Genomic DNA, 16,356 nt, shown 5'->3' with positions numbered 1-16,356 from the left:
TGTTAAGTCGTAATTCACCCCTGTTCTTACTTTTTCCTGCGATTAAGAGAAATGGTCACGCGTGTGTAATCTTGTGGCTGTGCTATATAAATGGAACCAAATAGATTGCTACATATAATGCTCACGGCTGTAATCCGCGAAGGGGTAGTCATAGAGGTGACTCGCAAGCGAGCCACCCGCTTTTCGCTGTGCATTTTTACTCAGGTCTTAGGTCGCTAGTTTTATGGCCGTAATCTATGTAGATGTAATTTTTGCCTATTCATCAGAACTAATTTTATTTGTGTTTGCCATGGGTAAATTCATAGATACTTAGGTACTTTCGTTCTCAGGACAACCAACAATTTTACAAGTACTGCGGCTGCTAGAACACTGTACAATGCGTTGGTCCGCAGCAAACTAGAGTGTAATGCAGTGGTCTGGGCACCCCATGAAGCAAAGTATAATCTCATGCTAGAGAAAATCCAAAATAAATTTACTAGATTTCTCTACATGAAACTCCATGGGGTGTATCCTAAGTACCCGTTGATGTACCCCACTTTGTTTGTCCTGGGTATGGTGGGGTATAACCAGTTAAGAGTTAGGCGGGAACTATCTCTGGTATCCTACTTGTTTCGAGTGTGGCGAGGTAAGGCTGATAAAATGGTATTACTCATGAGGTTCCAACTGCGGGTGCCCAATGACTCGCTCCGGAAGCGCGAGGGCCGATTGTTCCTCGTTGACAGCGGAAGGACTAATCTCCAACAGAAGGCTCCATTGACGCGAGCGATGGGGTTGCTCAATAGGATCCACGATCACGTACACCTCTTCCACTGCTCGCTGAGTGAATTCACACGAACGGCATTATATGTAATTTGTTGTTTATAATTTATAGTCTGTTATGTTTTTAATTGTTATTAGGATATGTTCTAAGTTGTAACTTACATTGTTAATATTATTTATCTACACTACTGTATTGGTTTAGCTGTAAGAGTAGCGTAGTTATTGTTTTAATAAATAAATAACAAAAAAATAAAAAATAAACTATTATTATTGCCTTTTGTGAAACACTACTGCCTTTAAAAATTAAAAGCATTATGGCTGAGAATTGTTCCCATTACATGGAGCACTAATGTATTAAGTAATCTAGATCCAGAATCAATTCTGTGCTATAGGGAGCATACATATTACGAGCAACCAAATGCGCGACCAAGAATGTCTAATTTCACTAACGACTTGGCTCTGCTTCTTCGGGTATATTACAATTTTACAAGCCTTTTAACTTAGCATAAAACTGAGGTTATGGGTTTTTGTCATCAAGATCAAAATGATGTTTATTAAAATAAATTAATAGCTACTTTTCCCGTTGTTATATTTACATTCGATACGAACATTCTGTACAAAATGTACTTGTACATTTAACCAAGTTCCCATGTCCACTGTAGGATATGCGCCTCCTCCAATTAAGCCTATCGGTTTTCGCCATAAACTCCACTATTATCAGTGATAGCAAAGATATTTAATATCCAACAACAAGGATTTTTTTTCTCCGAACTTAATTCGATTCCGGGACTCTCGGCACAAGAGTCAGTAGGTATTACTATAACCGCCGAAACAGCCGTACGGTCGTCAAAAGGCACTTACGTCACCAGAATGTCACTAAAACACCAAAACTCGTTCCAGATAGCATTCACACAGCATGCAACGAGTAACGTCTCTTGCCAAGATCCGGAGCGGCGGCGGCTAATGCGAAAATACATGAAAACGTTGTTTGCAAATATGGTGTGAACCATCAACGCTACTAGTCTACTAAATACCAGGAACATATCCTATCTAAAGTAAAAATAAATAAATTATATTGTAAGGTTAAACTAGAATCAGTTGAAACGATTTGCTTCACGGCTTAGATATACAGACACAATGAGTAGGTACTGACGAATGGCGTAGTGGTTAGTGACCCTGACTGCTATGCCGAAGGTCCCGATTTCGATTTCCAGTCAGGGCAGATATACCTAATTGAACTCGGGTCTTGACTTGTTAATATTCATGTGTATATTTATCACTATTAGTTCTACGCTTATGCCAAAAGAGTGACAATCCTCGTTCGTTCTTTCTTCTATTTAGAGAAGGACCTCTGGTCCTTTTTTAGTAGTAGCATTGTCTTTACAGTGGTTTGCATGAATAGTAGACTCGCCACCGAGTTTGTACAGCGGGATGCGCGACTGGAAACGATGTAAGTTCTTCATGCGTTGCTAGCTTATTAAGCTCGAATGTGTTGTGAAAAGCTCAATGCAAATGCGAGTTCACAAGTTCTGATGGAATATTATATTGTGCTTTAAATTAAAATTTGGATGAGGACACAGTATTTAGCTATCTAACCGAAACAGTTAAACATTCTTTATTTTGTTAGTATTCTTGTGAACTGTAGCTAACGTCAATTTCATTATGTGACTAATAGATTTACTATATGTCGTAGAATTTACGGAAATAAACAAATTTAAAATATTTTATCAAACTAATAAATACTATAAAATATTGATTAAGTAAACTCTATAACAATAAACTTGATAATTATTATGCACTTCAAGTGTTATTTCAGACTTTTTCATTATTTCGACGTAACTGTAGGCGGAGATTTCAGTGTCTTTCTTTACGTTCATGCATACCATATGCAAACAGATGCTAAATCAAACTGTTCAGTTGAATCCTCCATTTGCAAGGTAGGTACAGTCGCTGCAAAATAATTTTTCAATATTTTTATTAATTTATGAAATTGATTGTAATATATTTCATTGTATGAAAAGTGGTAAAATAAGCCTGGAGCGGGTAACTGGTTATGATTTGATGCAGAAAGCTATAAATAACATCCATTTTAGGAAAACTATAGCATAAAATAAGCATCCAGTGGCTTGCTTTGGGAGAAGCCTACGTCCAGCAGTGGACATCTATATAAGCTGAAGAAGAAGAATAAGGATATACCGACTTACTCTGCTGCGTGTGGAAAAAGTTATGCAATAAAATGTCACCATTATCACGACCCATCACGTCGCCACTGCTGGGGCACGGGCCCCTTCCAAGACCCTGAAGGAAGAGTTTAAGCTTAGAAATAAAGTGTAAATGATTAAAAAATAAAATGTATATACACTAGCCACTTTTGCGCACAACGATACTGAATGAATGATTGTGGCGTTCGGTTTTGTCGTTGTTTCGCTCGCAGCCCATTCGGGAAATGTCGTCGAAAAGTGTTTGCTCTAATCAAGCACGATTGTTCGCGACTACACCTGTGCGCTGTGTTTCGAACACGGGCGTAAAAGAAGCGCACACTGCCTTTAACTAAAAAGTAAAGTATCAGTGAATACTAACCGTAACAGTAGTACAATTGCGTGCAGTAAAAAAAGTTATGATATCATCTTTGTTTTTTTTGGATCTGAAATTTACAGACTGAAAGTGACAAAAGTCAGAGTTACAGTAAGTCTGAATGGATATAAGGTCAGAATGAAAAATGTTTATCATCTTCATCTGACCGATACAATACAGAGATATTAAAACTGAACAAAAATATAGGTAAATTGATGCGTTTATTATTTTTGCAGTAATTTCTATTAAGAATTCAGATTTATTCATATACCTAATTAATTATTATTACACATTTTAATCGGTACACTACAGGAAATACCTACTAAATAGGTACTAATTGTAGTCACTACTCTCTCTATTATGAACTACGCGTAGTAGTGTGAAGCTGGAGTAGGCAGTTTTCATTATCTGAAATCAACAAAAACATTAATATCATGTTGTTAACCGTTGAACTAAGAAAAGCTCCAATATAACCTTCTTTTTCTTTCCGTAGCAAGAAGACGTGATAAAATTTTAGCGTCGCGCTTTTAGCGTGACTCTAGAGCGTGTGCGATGGAAATCTTTTGTCACGTCTTGACGTGCGCTTCTTGCGCCCCATGCTAGGCTAGCTGACTGGCCAATCCTTTCACCCATGGCGGCAGACCGTAATCTAACTCTGTTTATTTCTGATACCACAAGGCACTTCATTATTTTACATACATACATATGCTCACGACTGTAATCCCCGAAGGGGTATCAGAGGTGTCACCCGCTTTTCGCTGTACATTTGTACTCCGTATCCCCGTTTTTGGATGAGTACAATACACAGAAATGGTCGGGTAAGTGGACAACCCGATTGTCAGATGTTTTCAAGCTGCCCGAAAGCCCCTGACTAGGCTTAACGACTGCCGCCGAAGCAGCAACCGGGACCCACGGTTTAACGTCCATAAAATTACCACTTGAAATCGGTCACCCATCCAATGGCTGACCGTGCCAGTTGTTGCTTAACCTCAGTGATCAGTTACGGTCACTGAAGCCAGGTAACTACGGACTACTTCATTATTTTACTTACGGCAATAAATGTGGTAACGGAGAGTGGAAATATCTTCAAAGCTGTAAGTTCTATAGGAGTCTTAGAGCGTTCAACCAGTAGCCTCATACTGCGTTTGAAACTGTCAGATCGCTCTATCCAGTCACACTGGTACACTGCTCTGCCGATCTCTGCGCTCTGAGAAAAAAAAAACATACCTTATACAGGGTGTTAAAAAAGGGCACAGTATGCCGAAAGGTGGTGACTTAGGGGCCCAGAGGGTCATTCTAAATAGAATATTAAATGTATTTAGTTTTCAAAGAATCTCATTCTTCGGATTGTTTCTAGTTACAGATAAAACATACCTCGTAGTTTAATAGAGTTCCCAAATATCCCGGTAAAAATATTTCCATAGTCATGGCAGAAGCATACGTCGTCAGGAAAATTAGCTGGCTCTCGAAATATGGCTAAAACAATAAAAATCAGTTAGCATTACAAAAATAATGCTTCAAATTATTTACCTAAATTTTATAGCATTTCTCACCAGTAAAAATGCATAAAGCGTTATGCAGTTGCTTAAAACCCCGACACCGAATTGAAAAAACATCGACGTACCAAATATATTTTCAATAATCTGACAGTACCTGTAATAATTATTATGGTCATTATAATAATTCATAAACTATTCATTAGATTACCTAATGTATTTCTTTTTTATAATTCTTCAAAAAATTATAATAGTAGAACTAAAATCCATACTACGGTACTACATTTCCTTTGATTCCATACGTGTGAGCTAGATACACTAACACCCCCAGAAATTTGGTGAATAATTAACTAATATAAAAGAAAAATAATCTTACTCTCTTAGTAAAGCATAGTGCTTTATACATTTTATCAAATCCTGATGCATTTTTGCGTCCAGCTTTGATTCAGGCAAATCGTTTTTATCCATTGAAGATTTTATCATTGCCAATTTCACATTCAAAGCTTTGAATTGCGCTAAGCCCATCATGATCAAACCAGAAATAAAGGTATCAACAGTATAATTGTAAGTCATATGGACATAATCGGCAATAGCTTGATAGCTGAACCAGCTCAAAATATTATTATCTCGGTTTTCTTCACTCAGAAAATAGTAGTTGCAAATAGGCAAGTGAAGCTCATTCCCATTTATGAAGTAAATAAAGAGGGGTATGAGCACAATGCTCACATAACAAATTTGGCACACCCAAAAGTAAATTAAAAAGTATTTTTTGTACAGTGATTTAAATCTTTTGTTAGTTTCAATTTGGTGCTCCGTGTCACCAATGAAAGTTTCACAATCTAACATTTCAAAGGCTTTCTGTATACTTTTACTTTTGAAAAGTAGCATGTGAACTTTAAATAAAACTGCCATTTCTGTGACGAAAAATATTAGTTCCGGTATAAAAATTTCGATATGTCTCGGAGTGTAGATCAAGTTCAGAACCAAAAGCCCGTCATAAAGGAAATAAAGTGAGATTAGGAAGATAACAGCGTAGCATTTGTAGTACTTATTGCCGACTTCCTGTATCCACACTGCGAAAATTTTCCAGAACCAAACATTGTTGTCAAAAGCTTTGGACAACGGCTCTACCATTTTCCACGCTGAACCTTTAATAAATAGGGTACTATTATGAACGATAAAGCGCAGTGCTTTAAACTTATAAACCCATAAATCAGGGTTCCTTCAATTATAAATTTAATCTTTAACCACTGAATCAACACTACTGTATTGGTTTAGCTGTAAGAGTAGCGTAGTTATGGTTTTAATAAATAAATAAATAAAAAAAAACTATTATTATTGCCTTTTGTGAAACACCACTGCCTGTAAAAATTAAAAGCATTATGACTGAGAATTGTTCCCATTACATGGAGCACTAATGTATTAAGTAATCTAGATCCAGAATCAAGTCAGTGCTATAGAGAGCATACATATTACGGGCAACCAAATGCGCGACCAAGAATGCCTAATTTCACTAACGACTTGGCTCTGCTTCTTCGGGTATATTCCAATTTTACAAGCGTTTTAACTTAGCATAAAACTGAGGTTATGGGTTTTTGTCATCAAGAGCAAAATGATGTTTATTAAAATAAATTAATAGCTACTTTTCCCGTTGTTATATTTACATTCGATACGAACATTCTGTACAAAATGTACTTGTACATTTAACCAAGTTCCCATGTCCACTGTAGGATATGGGCCTCCTCCAATTAAGCCTATCGGGTTTTCGCCATAAACTCCACTATTATCAGTGATAGAAAAGATATTTAATATCCAACAACAAGGTTTTTTTTTCTCCGAACTTAATTCGATTCCGGGACTCTCGGCACAAGAGTCAGTAGGTATTACTATAACCGCCGAAATAGCCGTACGGTCGTCAAAAGGCACTTACGTCACCAGAATGTCACTAAAACACCAAAACTCGCTCCAGATAGCATTCACACAGCATGCAACGAGTAACGTCTCTTGCCAAGATCCGGAGCGGCGGCGGCTAATGCGAAAATACATGAAAATGTTGTTTGCAAATATGGTGTGAACCATCAACGCTACTAGTCTACTAAATACCAGGAACAAATCCTATCTAAAGTAAAAATATATAAATTATATTGTAAGGTTAAACTAGAATCAGTTGAAACGATTTTGCTTCACGGCTTAGATATGCAGACACAATGAGTACTGACGAATGGCGTAGTGGTTAGTGACCCTGACTGCTATGCCGAAGGTCCCAATTTCGATTTCCAGCCAGGGCAGATATACCTAATTGAACTCGGGTCTTGACTTGTTAATATTCATGTGTATATTTATCACTACTAGTTCTACGCTTATGCCAAAAGAGTGACAATCCTCGTTCGTTCTTTCTTCTATTTAGAGAGGGACCCCTGGTCCTCCGTCCACGTACCCACGCAAACCCAATATATAATTATCTGTGGCAATGTTATAGCAAACCATCAAAGCTCTCATACAAAAACCACCACATCCTTTCTGCCACAGGCTGTCAGCAGGGCGACCCATTGGGACCAGCAATATTCAGCCTAGGCATTCATCCACATATCTCGAATCTAAATTCAAAATTCAATGTATGGTACCTCGACGACGGGACCCTAGGGGGCGATGCTACCACAGTGCTGCAAGACCTAAATTCGGTTATTCAAAATTTCAGTACAATTGGCTTTGAACTAAATTTTGGAAAATGTGAACTCTACCTTAACAATTCCCTTTCAGACACAGAAAAAAACGATATTACTAACAAATTCAACGTCCTGGCCCCTAATATCAAAATTGTCAATGGAGACGATCTGCGCCTCCTAGGTGCCCCCATCTTGGACGAATCCATCCCCGGCTACGTCCAGGACCAAATTAAGAAATTCGAGGAATCATACACCCGCATGTGTGATATCAACCCACACATGGCGATGCACATTTTGAAGTTTTGTTTGTTCGTGCCAAAATTAACATACGTGTTGAGATGCTCCAATCTATGGAAGTTCCCACTTCAACTGACATATTTAGATGAAATTATTAGACGTTCCCTAACCGAAATTCTAAATTGCCGCATAGATGACCGAGGCTGGACCCAAGCCACCCTACCTGTACGCTACGGTGGCATTGGGATACGCAAAGCCTCTGACGTAGCACTGCCCGCATTTTTGTCCTCCGTATCCAGTACACGGGACCTCTTTGGAAGAATTATAACTCCATCACTTGGTGATTTAGAGGTGCCGTGTCTGACGGAGGCCAAAAATGCGTGGCTGAACGCTGCTGGTCCCGGGCAAGATATCCCGACAGACACGACGTCACAGAGGCTATGGGACGGGCCACTATGTGCCAAAAAAGAAAAAGACCTACTGGAGACCGCAACCGATCCAGCGGACCGAGCTCGTCTCCTGGCCTCTAGCTCTTCACAGTCGGGTTATTGGCTGAGTGCCTACCCTTCGGCAAATCTAGGCACGCTGCTGGATAGAACAACTCTGGCAGTGGCCATCAGCTTGAGGTTAGGGCTTCAAACGAATGAGCCCCATCGCTGCCGCTGTGGGGAATATGCCGACCGCCGCGGCCACCACGGCCTATCGTGTGGCCGCAGTGCCGGGCGCATAGCGCGCCATGCCGCACTTAATGATACCATCCGCCGGGCCCTTGCCAGTGCAAACGTTCCCGCTACCTTAGAGCCAAGCGGGATCATGCGGGACGATGGCAAGAGACCCGACGGCATGAGTCTAGTGCCATGGAAGGGGGGCCGGCTGCTGGTGTGGGACGCAACATGCGTGGACACACTAGCACCGTCCCATCTTCCATCTACCTCCACAGAGGCTGGCGCTGCGGCCGGGCGGGCGGAAACGATGAAAGGCCGCAAATATGCATCCCTAGGAGAGGGGTACATGTTTGTGCCTTTCGGAGTCGAAACCCTAGGGCCGTGGGGACCGGAGGCGCGTCGGCTGCTAAAAGAAATTGGCAGCAGGCTCAAAGAAGTCACAAGGGACCCTAGGGCTGGCTCGTACCTCGCTCAAAGAATAAGCATCGCCATACAGCGAGGTAACGCGGCCAGCGTCTTGGGTACCCTACCCGACAGTGGCAGCGATCTGGCCAGCATCTTCTTTTTAGTTTAATTTTAATTTTATATTAGTTAGTTTTAGAGTTAGGGATTAATATTTTATCATGTACCTACTGTATAATAATTATAATATAAACAGAACACGACTCCATATTCAAATCAACTCCCTCTATCTAACCGAAACAGTTAAACATTCTTTATTTTGTTAGTATTCTTGTGAACTGTATCTAACGTCAATTTCATTATGTGACTAATAGATTTACTATATGTCGTAGAATTTACGGAAATAAACAAATTTAAAATATTTTATCAAACTAATAAATACTATAAAATATTGATTAAGTAAACTCTATAACAATAAACTTAATAATTATTATGCACTTCAAGTGTATTTCATGTATGTATTTCAGACTTTTTCATTATTTCGATTCGACGTAACTGTAGGCGGAGATTTCAGTGTCTTTCTTTACGTTCATGCACACCACCATATGCAAACAGATGCTAAATCAAACCGTTCAGTTGAATCCTCCATTTGCAAGGTATATATAGGTACAGTCGCTGCAAAATAATTTTTCAATATTTTTATTAATTTATGAAATTGATTGTAATAGGTATATTTCATTGTATGAAAAGTGGTAAAATAAGCCTGGAGCGGGTAACTGGTTATGATTTGATGCAGAAAGCTATACCTAAATAACATCCATTTTAGGAAAACTATAGCACAAAGATAGCACGCAGTGGATTGCTTTGGGAGAAGCCTACGTCCAGCAGTGGACATCTATATAGGCTGAAGAAGAAGAATAAGGATATACCGACTTACTCTGCTGCGTGTGGAAAAAGTTATGCAATAAAATGTCACCATTATCACGACCCATCACGTCGCCACTGCTGGGGCACGGGCCCCTTCCAATGAAGGAAGAGTTTAAGCCTAGAAATAAAGTGTAAATGATTAAAAAATAAAATGTATATATGTCGCAGGCAACTGGTTTAATCCCCTGTTTGATTGAACCACTAGCCCGTTCATTGGATGGCGCTGTTCAGTTGTATGACTAGGCCGAACGTTGATTGTACAAGCGTCACAAAACGTCCAACTAGTTAGCTGACTTAAAATCAGTCAAGTGGTGAATAAAACAAATATGGCGTCTAACCGCTAACAGCTGACACAAAAGCACCTATATTGTTAGTTTTTTGCAAATAAATTAGCTTTAAAGTGCGTTATTTGTGTTAAAATAGTGTGACAACATGGATTTACCTATTATTACGCCGCGGGCGTAGTTATAGTTTCAAAGAAATAAAGTGGCGAAACTGGATAATTATGAACAACAATATGAAGGTACGTTTATTGTTATTGTTTAGTTAATTTGTGAGATAAGAGCTTTGTAAGATAGTCTTTTTGTTGACCCTTGTCTGGTGATGTTCACCCTAACCAGACATGACAAAGTTCCTTACTATATCCCATTCAACGACTTCGCTGAATGACGTTCAGTCAAGACGTCGAACGTTACAATCAACGACTTGACGAGTTGTCCTTTAGTCATACAACTGAATACCGCCATCCAATGAACGGGCTAGTGGTTCAATCAAACAGGAGATTAAACCAGTTGCCTGCGACATATACACTAGCCGCTTTTGCGCACAACGATACTGAATGAATGATTGTGGCGTTCGGTTTGGTCGTTGTTTCGCTCGCAGCCCATTCGGGAAATGTCGTCGAAAAGTGTTTGCTCTAATCAAGCACGATTGTTCGCGACTACACCTGTGCGCTGTGTTTCGAACACGGGCGTAAAAGAAGCGCACACTGCCTTAATAAAAAAAGTAATGCATCTTTGTTTTTTTTGGATCTGAAATTTACAGACTGAAAGTGACAAAAGTCAGAGTTACAGTAAGTCTGAATGGATATAAGGTCAGAATGAAGAATGTTTATCATCTTCATCTGACCGATACAATACAGATATATTAAAACTGAACAAAAATATAGGTAAATTGATGCGTTTATTATTTTTGCAGTAATTTCTATTAAGAATTCAGATTTATTCATATACCTAATTAATTATTATTACACATTTTAATCGGTACACTACAGGAAATACCTACTAAATAGGTACTAATTGTAGTCACTACTCTCTCTATTATGAACTACGCGTAGTAGTGTGAAGCTGGAGTAGGCAGTTTTCATTATCTGAAATCAACAAAAACATTAATATCATGTTGTTAACCGTTGAACTAAGAAAAGCTCCAATATAACCTTCTTTTTCTTTCCGTAGCAAGAAGACGTGACAAAATTTTAGCGTCGCGCTTTTAGCGTGACTCTAGAGCGTGTGCGATGGGAATCTTTTGTCACGATACCACAAGGCACTTCATTATTTTACATACATACATATGCTCACGACTGTAATCCCCGAAGGGGTATCAGAGGTGTCACCCGCTTTTCGCTGTACATTTGTACTCACGAGCCGTATCGCCGTTTTTGGATGAGTAATGAGTACAATGCACTGAAATGGTCGGGTAAGTGGACAACCCGATTGTCAGATGTTTTCAAGCTGCCCGAAAGCCCCTGACTAGGCTTAACGACTGCCGCCGAAGCAGCAACCGGGACCCACGGTTTAACGTCCATAAAATAACCACTTGAAATCGGTCACCCATCCAATGGCTGACCGTGCCAGTTGTTGCTTAACCTCAGTGATCAGTTACGATCACTGAAGCCAGCTCAACTACGGACTACTTCATTATTTTACTTACGGCAATAAATGTGGTAACGGAGAGTGGAAATATCTTCAAAGCTGTAAGTTCTATAGGAGTCTTAGAGCGTTCAACCAGTAGCCTCATACTGCGTTTGAAACTCTCAGATCTCTCTATCCAGTCACACTGGTACACTGCTCTGCCGATCTCTGCGCTCTGAGAAAAAAAACATACCTTATAAAGGGTGTTAAAAAAGGGCACAGTAGGTATGCCGAAAGGTGGTGACTTAGGGGCCCAGAGGGTCATTCTAAATAGAATAATAAATGTATTTAGTTTGTACAGAATCTCATTCTTCGGATTGTTTCTAGTTACAGATAAAACATACCTCGTAGTGTAATAGAGTTCCCAAATATCCCGGTAAAAATATTTCCATAGTCATGGCAGAAGCATACGTGGTCAGGAAAATTAGCTGGCTCTCGAAATATGGCTAAAACAATAAAAATCAGTTAGCATTACAAAAATAATGCTTCAAATTATTTACCTGAATTTTATAGAATTTCTCACCAGTAAAAATGCATAAAGCGTTATGCAGTTGCTTAAAACCCCGACACCGAATTGAAAAAACATCGACGTACCAAATATATTTTCAATAATCTGACAGTACCTGTAATGATTATGATGTTCATTATAATAATTCATAAACTATTATAGAATAGAATAGAATAGAATAGAAATCATTTATTTGACACACAGCAAAAAAAAATGAAAAAACAAAAATACAGTAACTTTCAAAAACAGCTAAGTACCTACATATAAAGAACTTAAGTAATAATTAAATCAAACAAAAAAAATATATGTACCAGGACAAAACATTGGACAATATGCTGCGTGTCAAAAAGGCACATCCACTCAGCTATTGCTGCGCCTCAGAGGAACTCGAAGGACACAGCACTGGTGTTTCAGTGGATGCCCAGCGTGACGCACGAAACAAATACAAATAATATTGACAAAACTATTCATTAGATTACCTAATGTATTTCTTTTTCATAATTCCTCAAAAAATTATAATAGAAGAACTAAAATCCATACTACGGTACTACATTTCCTTTGATTCCATACGTGTGAGCTAGATACACTAACACCCCCAGAAATTTGTTGAGTAAAAAAAAAAACACGCACTCACGCCTTGTACTAATGTACTCCCTTGCGGGGTAGGCAGAGGTGCATTGCTGCACCCACTTTTCGCCAGAGTGTATGTTAGTCCCAATGTAATAGGGGGCGGTCCTATTGCCATTTTACGGGCACATCCAAGACCCGAGAACAAATATCTGTGTTTAAACAAATATCTGCCCCAGCCGGGAATCGAACCCGGGACCATCGGCTCAGTAGTCAGGGTCACTAACCACTACGCCATTTGGTGAGTAATTAACTAATATAAAAGAAAAATAATCTTACTCTCTCAGTAAAGCATAGTGTTTTATACATTTTATCAAATCCTGATGCATTTTTGCGTCCAGCTTTGATTCAGGCAAATCGTTTTTATCCATTGAAGATTTTATCATTGCCAATTTCACATTCAAAGCTTTGAATTGCGCTAAGCCCATCATGATCAAACCAGAAATAAAGGTATCAACAGTATAATTGTAAGTCATATGGACATAATCGGCAATAGCTTGATAGCTGAACCAGCTCAAAATATTATTATCTCGGTTTTCTTCACTCAGAAAATAGTAGTTGCAAATAGGCAAGTGAAGCTCATTCCCATTTATGAAGTAAATAAAGAGGGGTATGAGCACAATGCTCACATAACAAATTTGGCACACCCAAAAGTAAATTAAAAAGTATTTTTTGTACAGTGATTTAAATCTTTTGTTACTTTCAATTTGGTGCTCCGTGTCACCAATGAAAGTTTCACAATCTAACATTTCAAAGGCTTTCTGTATACTTTTACTTTTGAAAAGTAGCAGGTGAACTTTAAATAAAACTGCCATTTCTGTGACGAAAAATATTAGTTCCGGTACAAAAGTTTCGATATGTCTTGGAGTGTAGATCAAGTTCAAAACCAAAAGCCCGTCATAAAGGAAATAAAGTGAAATTAGGAAGATAACAGCGTAGCATTTGTAGTACTTATTGCCGACTTCCTGTATCCACACTGCGAAAATTTTCCAGAACCAAACATTGTTGTCAAAAGCTTTGGACAACGGCTCTACCATTTTCCACGCTGAACCTTTAATAAATAGGGTACTATTATGAACGATAAAGCGCAGTGCTTTAAACTTATAAACCCATAAATCATGGTACCTTCAATTATAAATTTAATCTTTAACCACTGAGTATAGTGAAAGACTTCTTGTCTCTAGAATGTTCGTTCTCAATTACTTGATTTCTATTTTTTTTGACAAGAGTCATCTACAGTACACGTGCAATTATATCTGCAATTACTAGTCCTTGCCTAATTACATTCTAATAATTGGAGGAGGTTAAGTACGGTATATTCGGTATTGGTATTAATAATTCTGAAGATTTGTTTCGGAATTGGATATTATACAACGCAGTATTTTAGAAATATTTTAGTGAGGATTGGGGTCGAGTTTCACGAATTCAACAACTCATCTCATCACATCTCATCTTATTTATAATATTTTAAATACCTACCTAAAATATTGTATAGAAAAAACCTATATGTATACTTGTATAGCAATTATCATTTTGTTGCTGGTATAGTTGAAGCTAATCTTGAGATTAAAACAATATACGTGCTTGCAATGGAATAACAACCCTTCCTGTTTTAATTGCATGAAGGCGTCGGTCCCTTTTCAAATTAATGCCATCACTAGTCCCAAAGTCTACGGTGTTTAGGTCTAAAGTTGTCTGTACATAAGTCTAGAGCATTCAGGTCTCCCAGTCACGGAACACCGAGGCTTTAGTTATTAAAGGAGTTACGGACTTATATTGTATTTGATAGTGTTGCTTTATTTATTTACTATGTATATTCTTTAAGACCTGAGATGACCAAATTATACTATCCAAAAATATTAGACTTCGCTAAAAAAGGCTTCCAGTTACAATAAATGTGTTACTGATTCAATTGACGATAAAAGAGGTAGGTATATCGTTTAAAATAAAAAATTATAATTAAGCATTTTCTATGGATACCAAAATTGCAACTAACCCACATTCGTACGTTTCTGAATCTAGGTAGCAGGTTACCTTAATGATGCCCTAGGGCCATACGCATTCATTAATTCATAGGGCTTGCTCCTCTCGAGATAAGTGTCATTTTCCCACGAAGAAAGAAAATGTTGGATGAAGTTTGTCACCTATCCTTCACCATATCTTTATTATGACGTGACGGGCTCGCCAACCGGAAAATTAAAGCTTGCAAACTTCACAATGAGTTTCAAAACGTACGATTTCTCAGCAGCTTTTATGATAAAACGCAGCGCAAATGGTAGCGACATAGTTTAAGTTTGTCTATGTTACCCTTAAAAACGAAGATAGATAGATAGATAGAATATTATTTATTTGTACACACACACACATAAAAGAAACTTACAAAACTTAAATACTAACAAATATGTACAAAAATGGCGGTCTTATCGCTTAAAGCGAGCGAAGACCTTATGAGTTTCTAGACGTGCTAGAGCTTCAACATCGTAGCTCCAAAACACTTGTCTGAATCGATACTGGCAATCTAATCATGTTTTCATTTTTGTTTTGGTTTAACCCGCGGATAGTCGCGCGTGGGTCGAAAAGACCCAGCACTCTATTTATACCACGATAACTTTTAAAATATTTGATATTACTAATTGGCGTGCCTAGTACCTTTAAGTAACCATATAGGCTAGCCGCACTCCCCACCCCGACCAGATTGCCCGCGGCACTTGGGCAGGATGGATATTCAAAGTGAGTATGGGTCTTTTCGACCCATGAGCGACGCTTTGTGTCAGTATAATTTTTTTGATATTTTTTTTATTTTATTATTTTTTCTTTTCAGAAATGTCACGTAACCTTTAAGACGATCTTTGTAGAGATCACACTGCATTTTTATGCATTAATTGTAATCCGAATATGTGAAAATACCAAAGAAAATACCTAATTATATACTTAATCAATACAAGGAAGAAGTAATTTTGTATGTAAATTTATGTTAACTTTGAAGGCTGATTGTTGATTATTTTTTTATATAAAAAGTTAATTATTTTTTTGTTACTGAGAAGAATGGTTATTAGTTTAGATAAAACTAAGTTTTTTTTATTGGTAAATATAAAATTAATAAAAATAAGCTGTCATTTATGTTCCTATGTAGATAAATAAGAACATGAAGCATTGTACTTTTGAAACTGTCAAAACATATTTTTTTATCCATAAATTCATAAATAATTTTGATTTGAATATAGATTTATTACTAACCTTACGTTTGATGTACAATAATATCTAAATTTTCTTTTTTTTTTCGAGAAAATAGATCAATTTACTTTCGGGTCTAAAAGACCCACATGCGACTGTTTGTGTCACGAAATTTGACGCGAGCACTGGCGGGTTAAACTTAAAAACGTATTCTGGAAACGAGTTCAGAATGTTCGTGTCCAGGGGGGTCACTCCCGCTTACGAAGCACGTAACTGGGCTAACCACGAATTTATCTCGTTGTGTTAGGTGGTAACACGTGTTAAAATTAGTACTTAAGCAACGTTCTATTTTTAACTTAGAAATAGAACGTTGCTTAAGTACCTATTCTCAATTTTTATAGAAAACGTGCG

General features: G+C 38.0%; 2 protein-coding genes across 4 annotated transcripts; both read right to left on the bottom strand.

Annotated features, from left to right (window-relative positions):
• Positions 1-3,518: 3,518 nt before the first annotated feature.
• On the bottom strand, positions 3,519-6,023 carry LOC125491436 (odorant receptor 2a-like). Of its 2 annotated transcripts, none has more exons than XM_048633429.1 (5): positions 5,206-6,023; positions 4,887-4,986; positions 4,708-4,809; positions 4,385-4,540; positions 3,519-3,741 (listed from the first exon to the last, which is right to left on the bottom strand). In XM_048633429.1, the coding sequence occupies exons 1-5, from the start codon at positions 5,961-5,963 to the stop codon at positions 3,667-3,669; spliced, it is 1,191 nt and encodes a 396-aa protein (XP_048489386.1). In that variant the 5' UTR covers positions 5,964-6,023; the 3' UTR covers positions 3,519-3,666. The 2 variants fall into 2 exon arrangements, with proteins under 2 accessions (XP_048489386.1, XP_048489387.1); XM_048633430.1 differs by having other exon boundaries at positions 3,520-3,741; positions 5,878-6,013.
• A 4,851-nt stretch (positions 6,024-10,874) lies between these two features.
• On the bottom strand, positions 10,875-14,465 carry LOC105387442 (odorant receptor 2a). Of its 2 annotated transcripts, none has more exons than XM_048633116.1 (5): positions 13,051-14,465; positions 12,160-12,259; positions 11,981-12,082; positions 11,656-11,811; positions 10,875-11,095 (listed from the first exon to the last, which is right to left on the bottom strand). In XM_048633116.1, exons 1-5 carry the CDS (start codon positions 13,806-13,808, stop codon positions 11,021-11,023), a joined length of 1,191 nt encoding a protein of 396 aa, XP_048489073.1. In that variant the 5' UTR covers positions 13,809-14,465; the 3' UTR covers positions 10,875-11,020. The 2 variants fall into 2 exon arrangements, with proteins under 2 accessions (XP_048489073.1, XP_048489074.1); XM_048633117.1 differs by having other exon boundaries at positions 10,877-11,095; positions 13,723-14,215.
• Between the last annotated feature and the right edge of the window lie 1,891 nt (positions 14,466-16,356).

Source organism: Plutella xylostella, chromosome 5, assembly GCF_932276165.1.
Source record: "Plutella xylostella chromosome 5, ilPluXylo3.1, whole genome shotgun sequence".
In the NCBI taxonomy this organism is placed as follows: Eukaryota; Metazoa; Arthropoda; class Insecta; order Lepidoptera; family Plutellidae; genus Plutella; species Plutella xylostella.
This window is presented reverse-complemented; position numbering and strand designations above follow the sequence as displayed.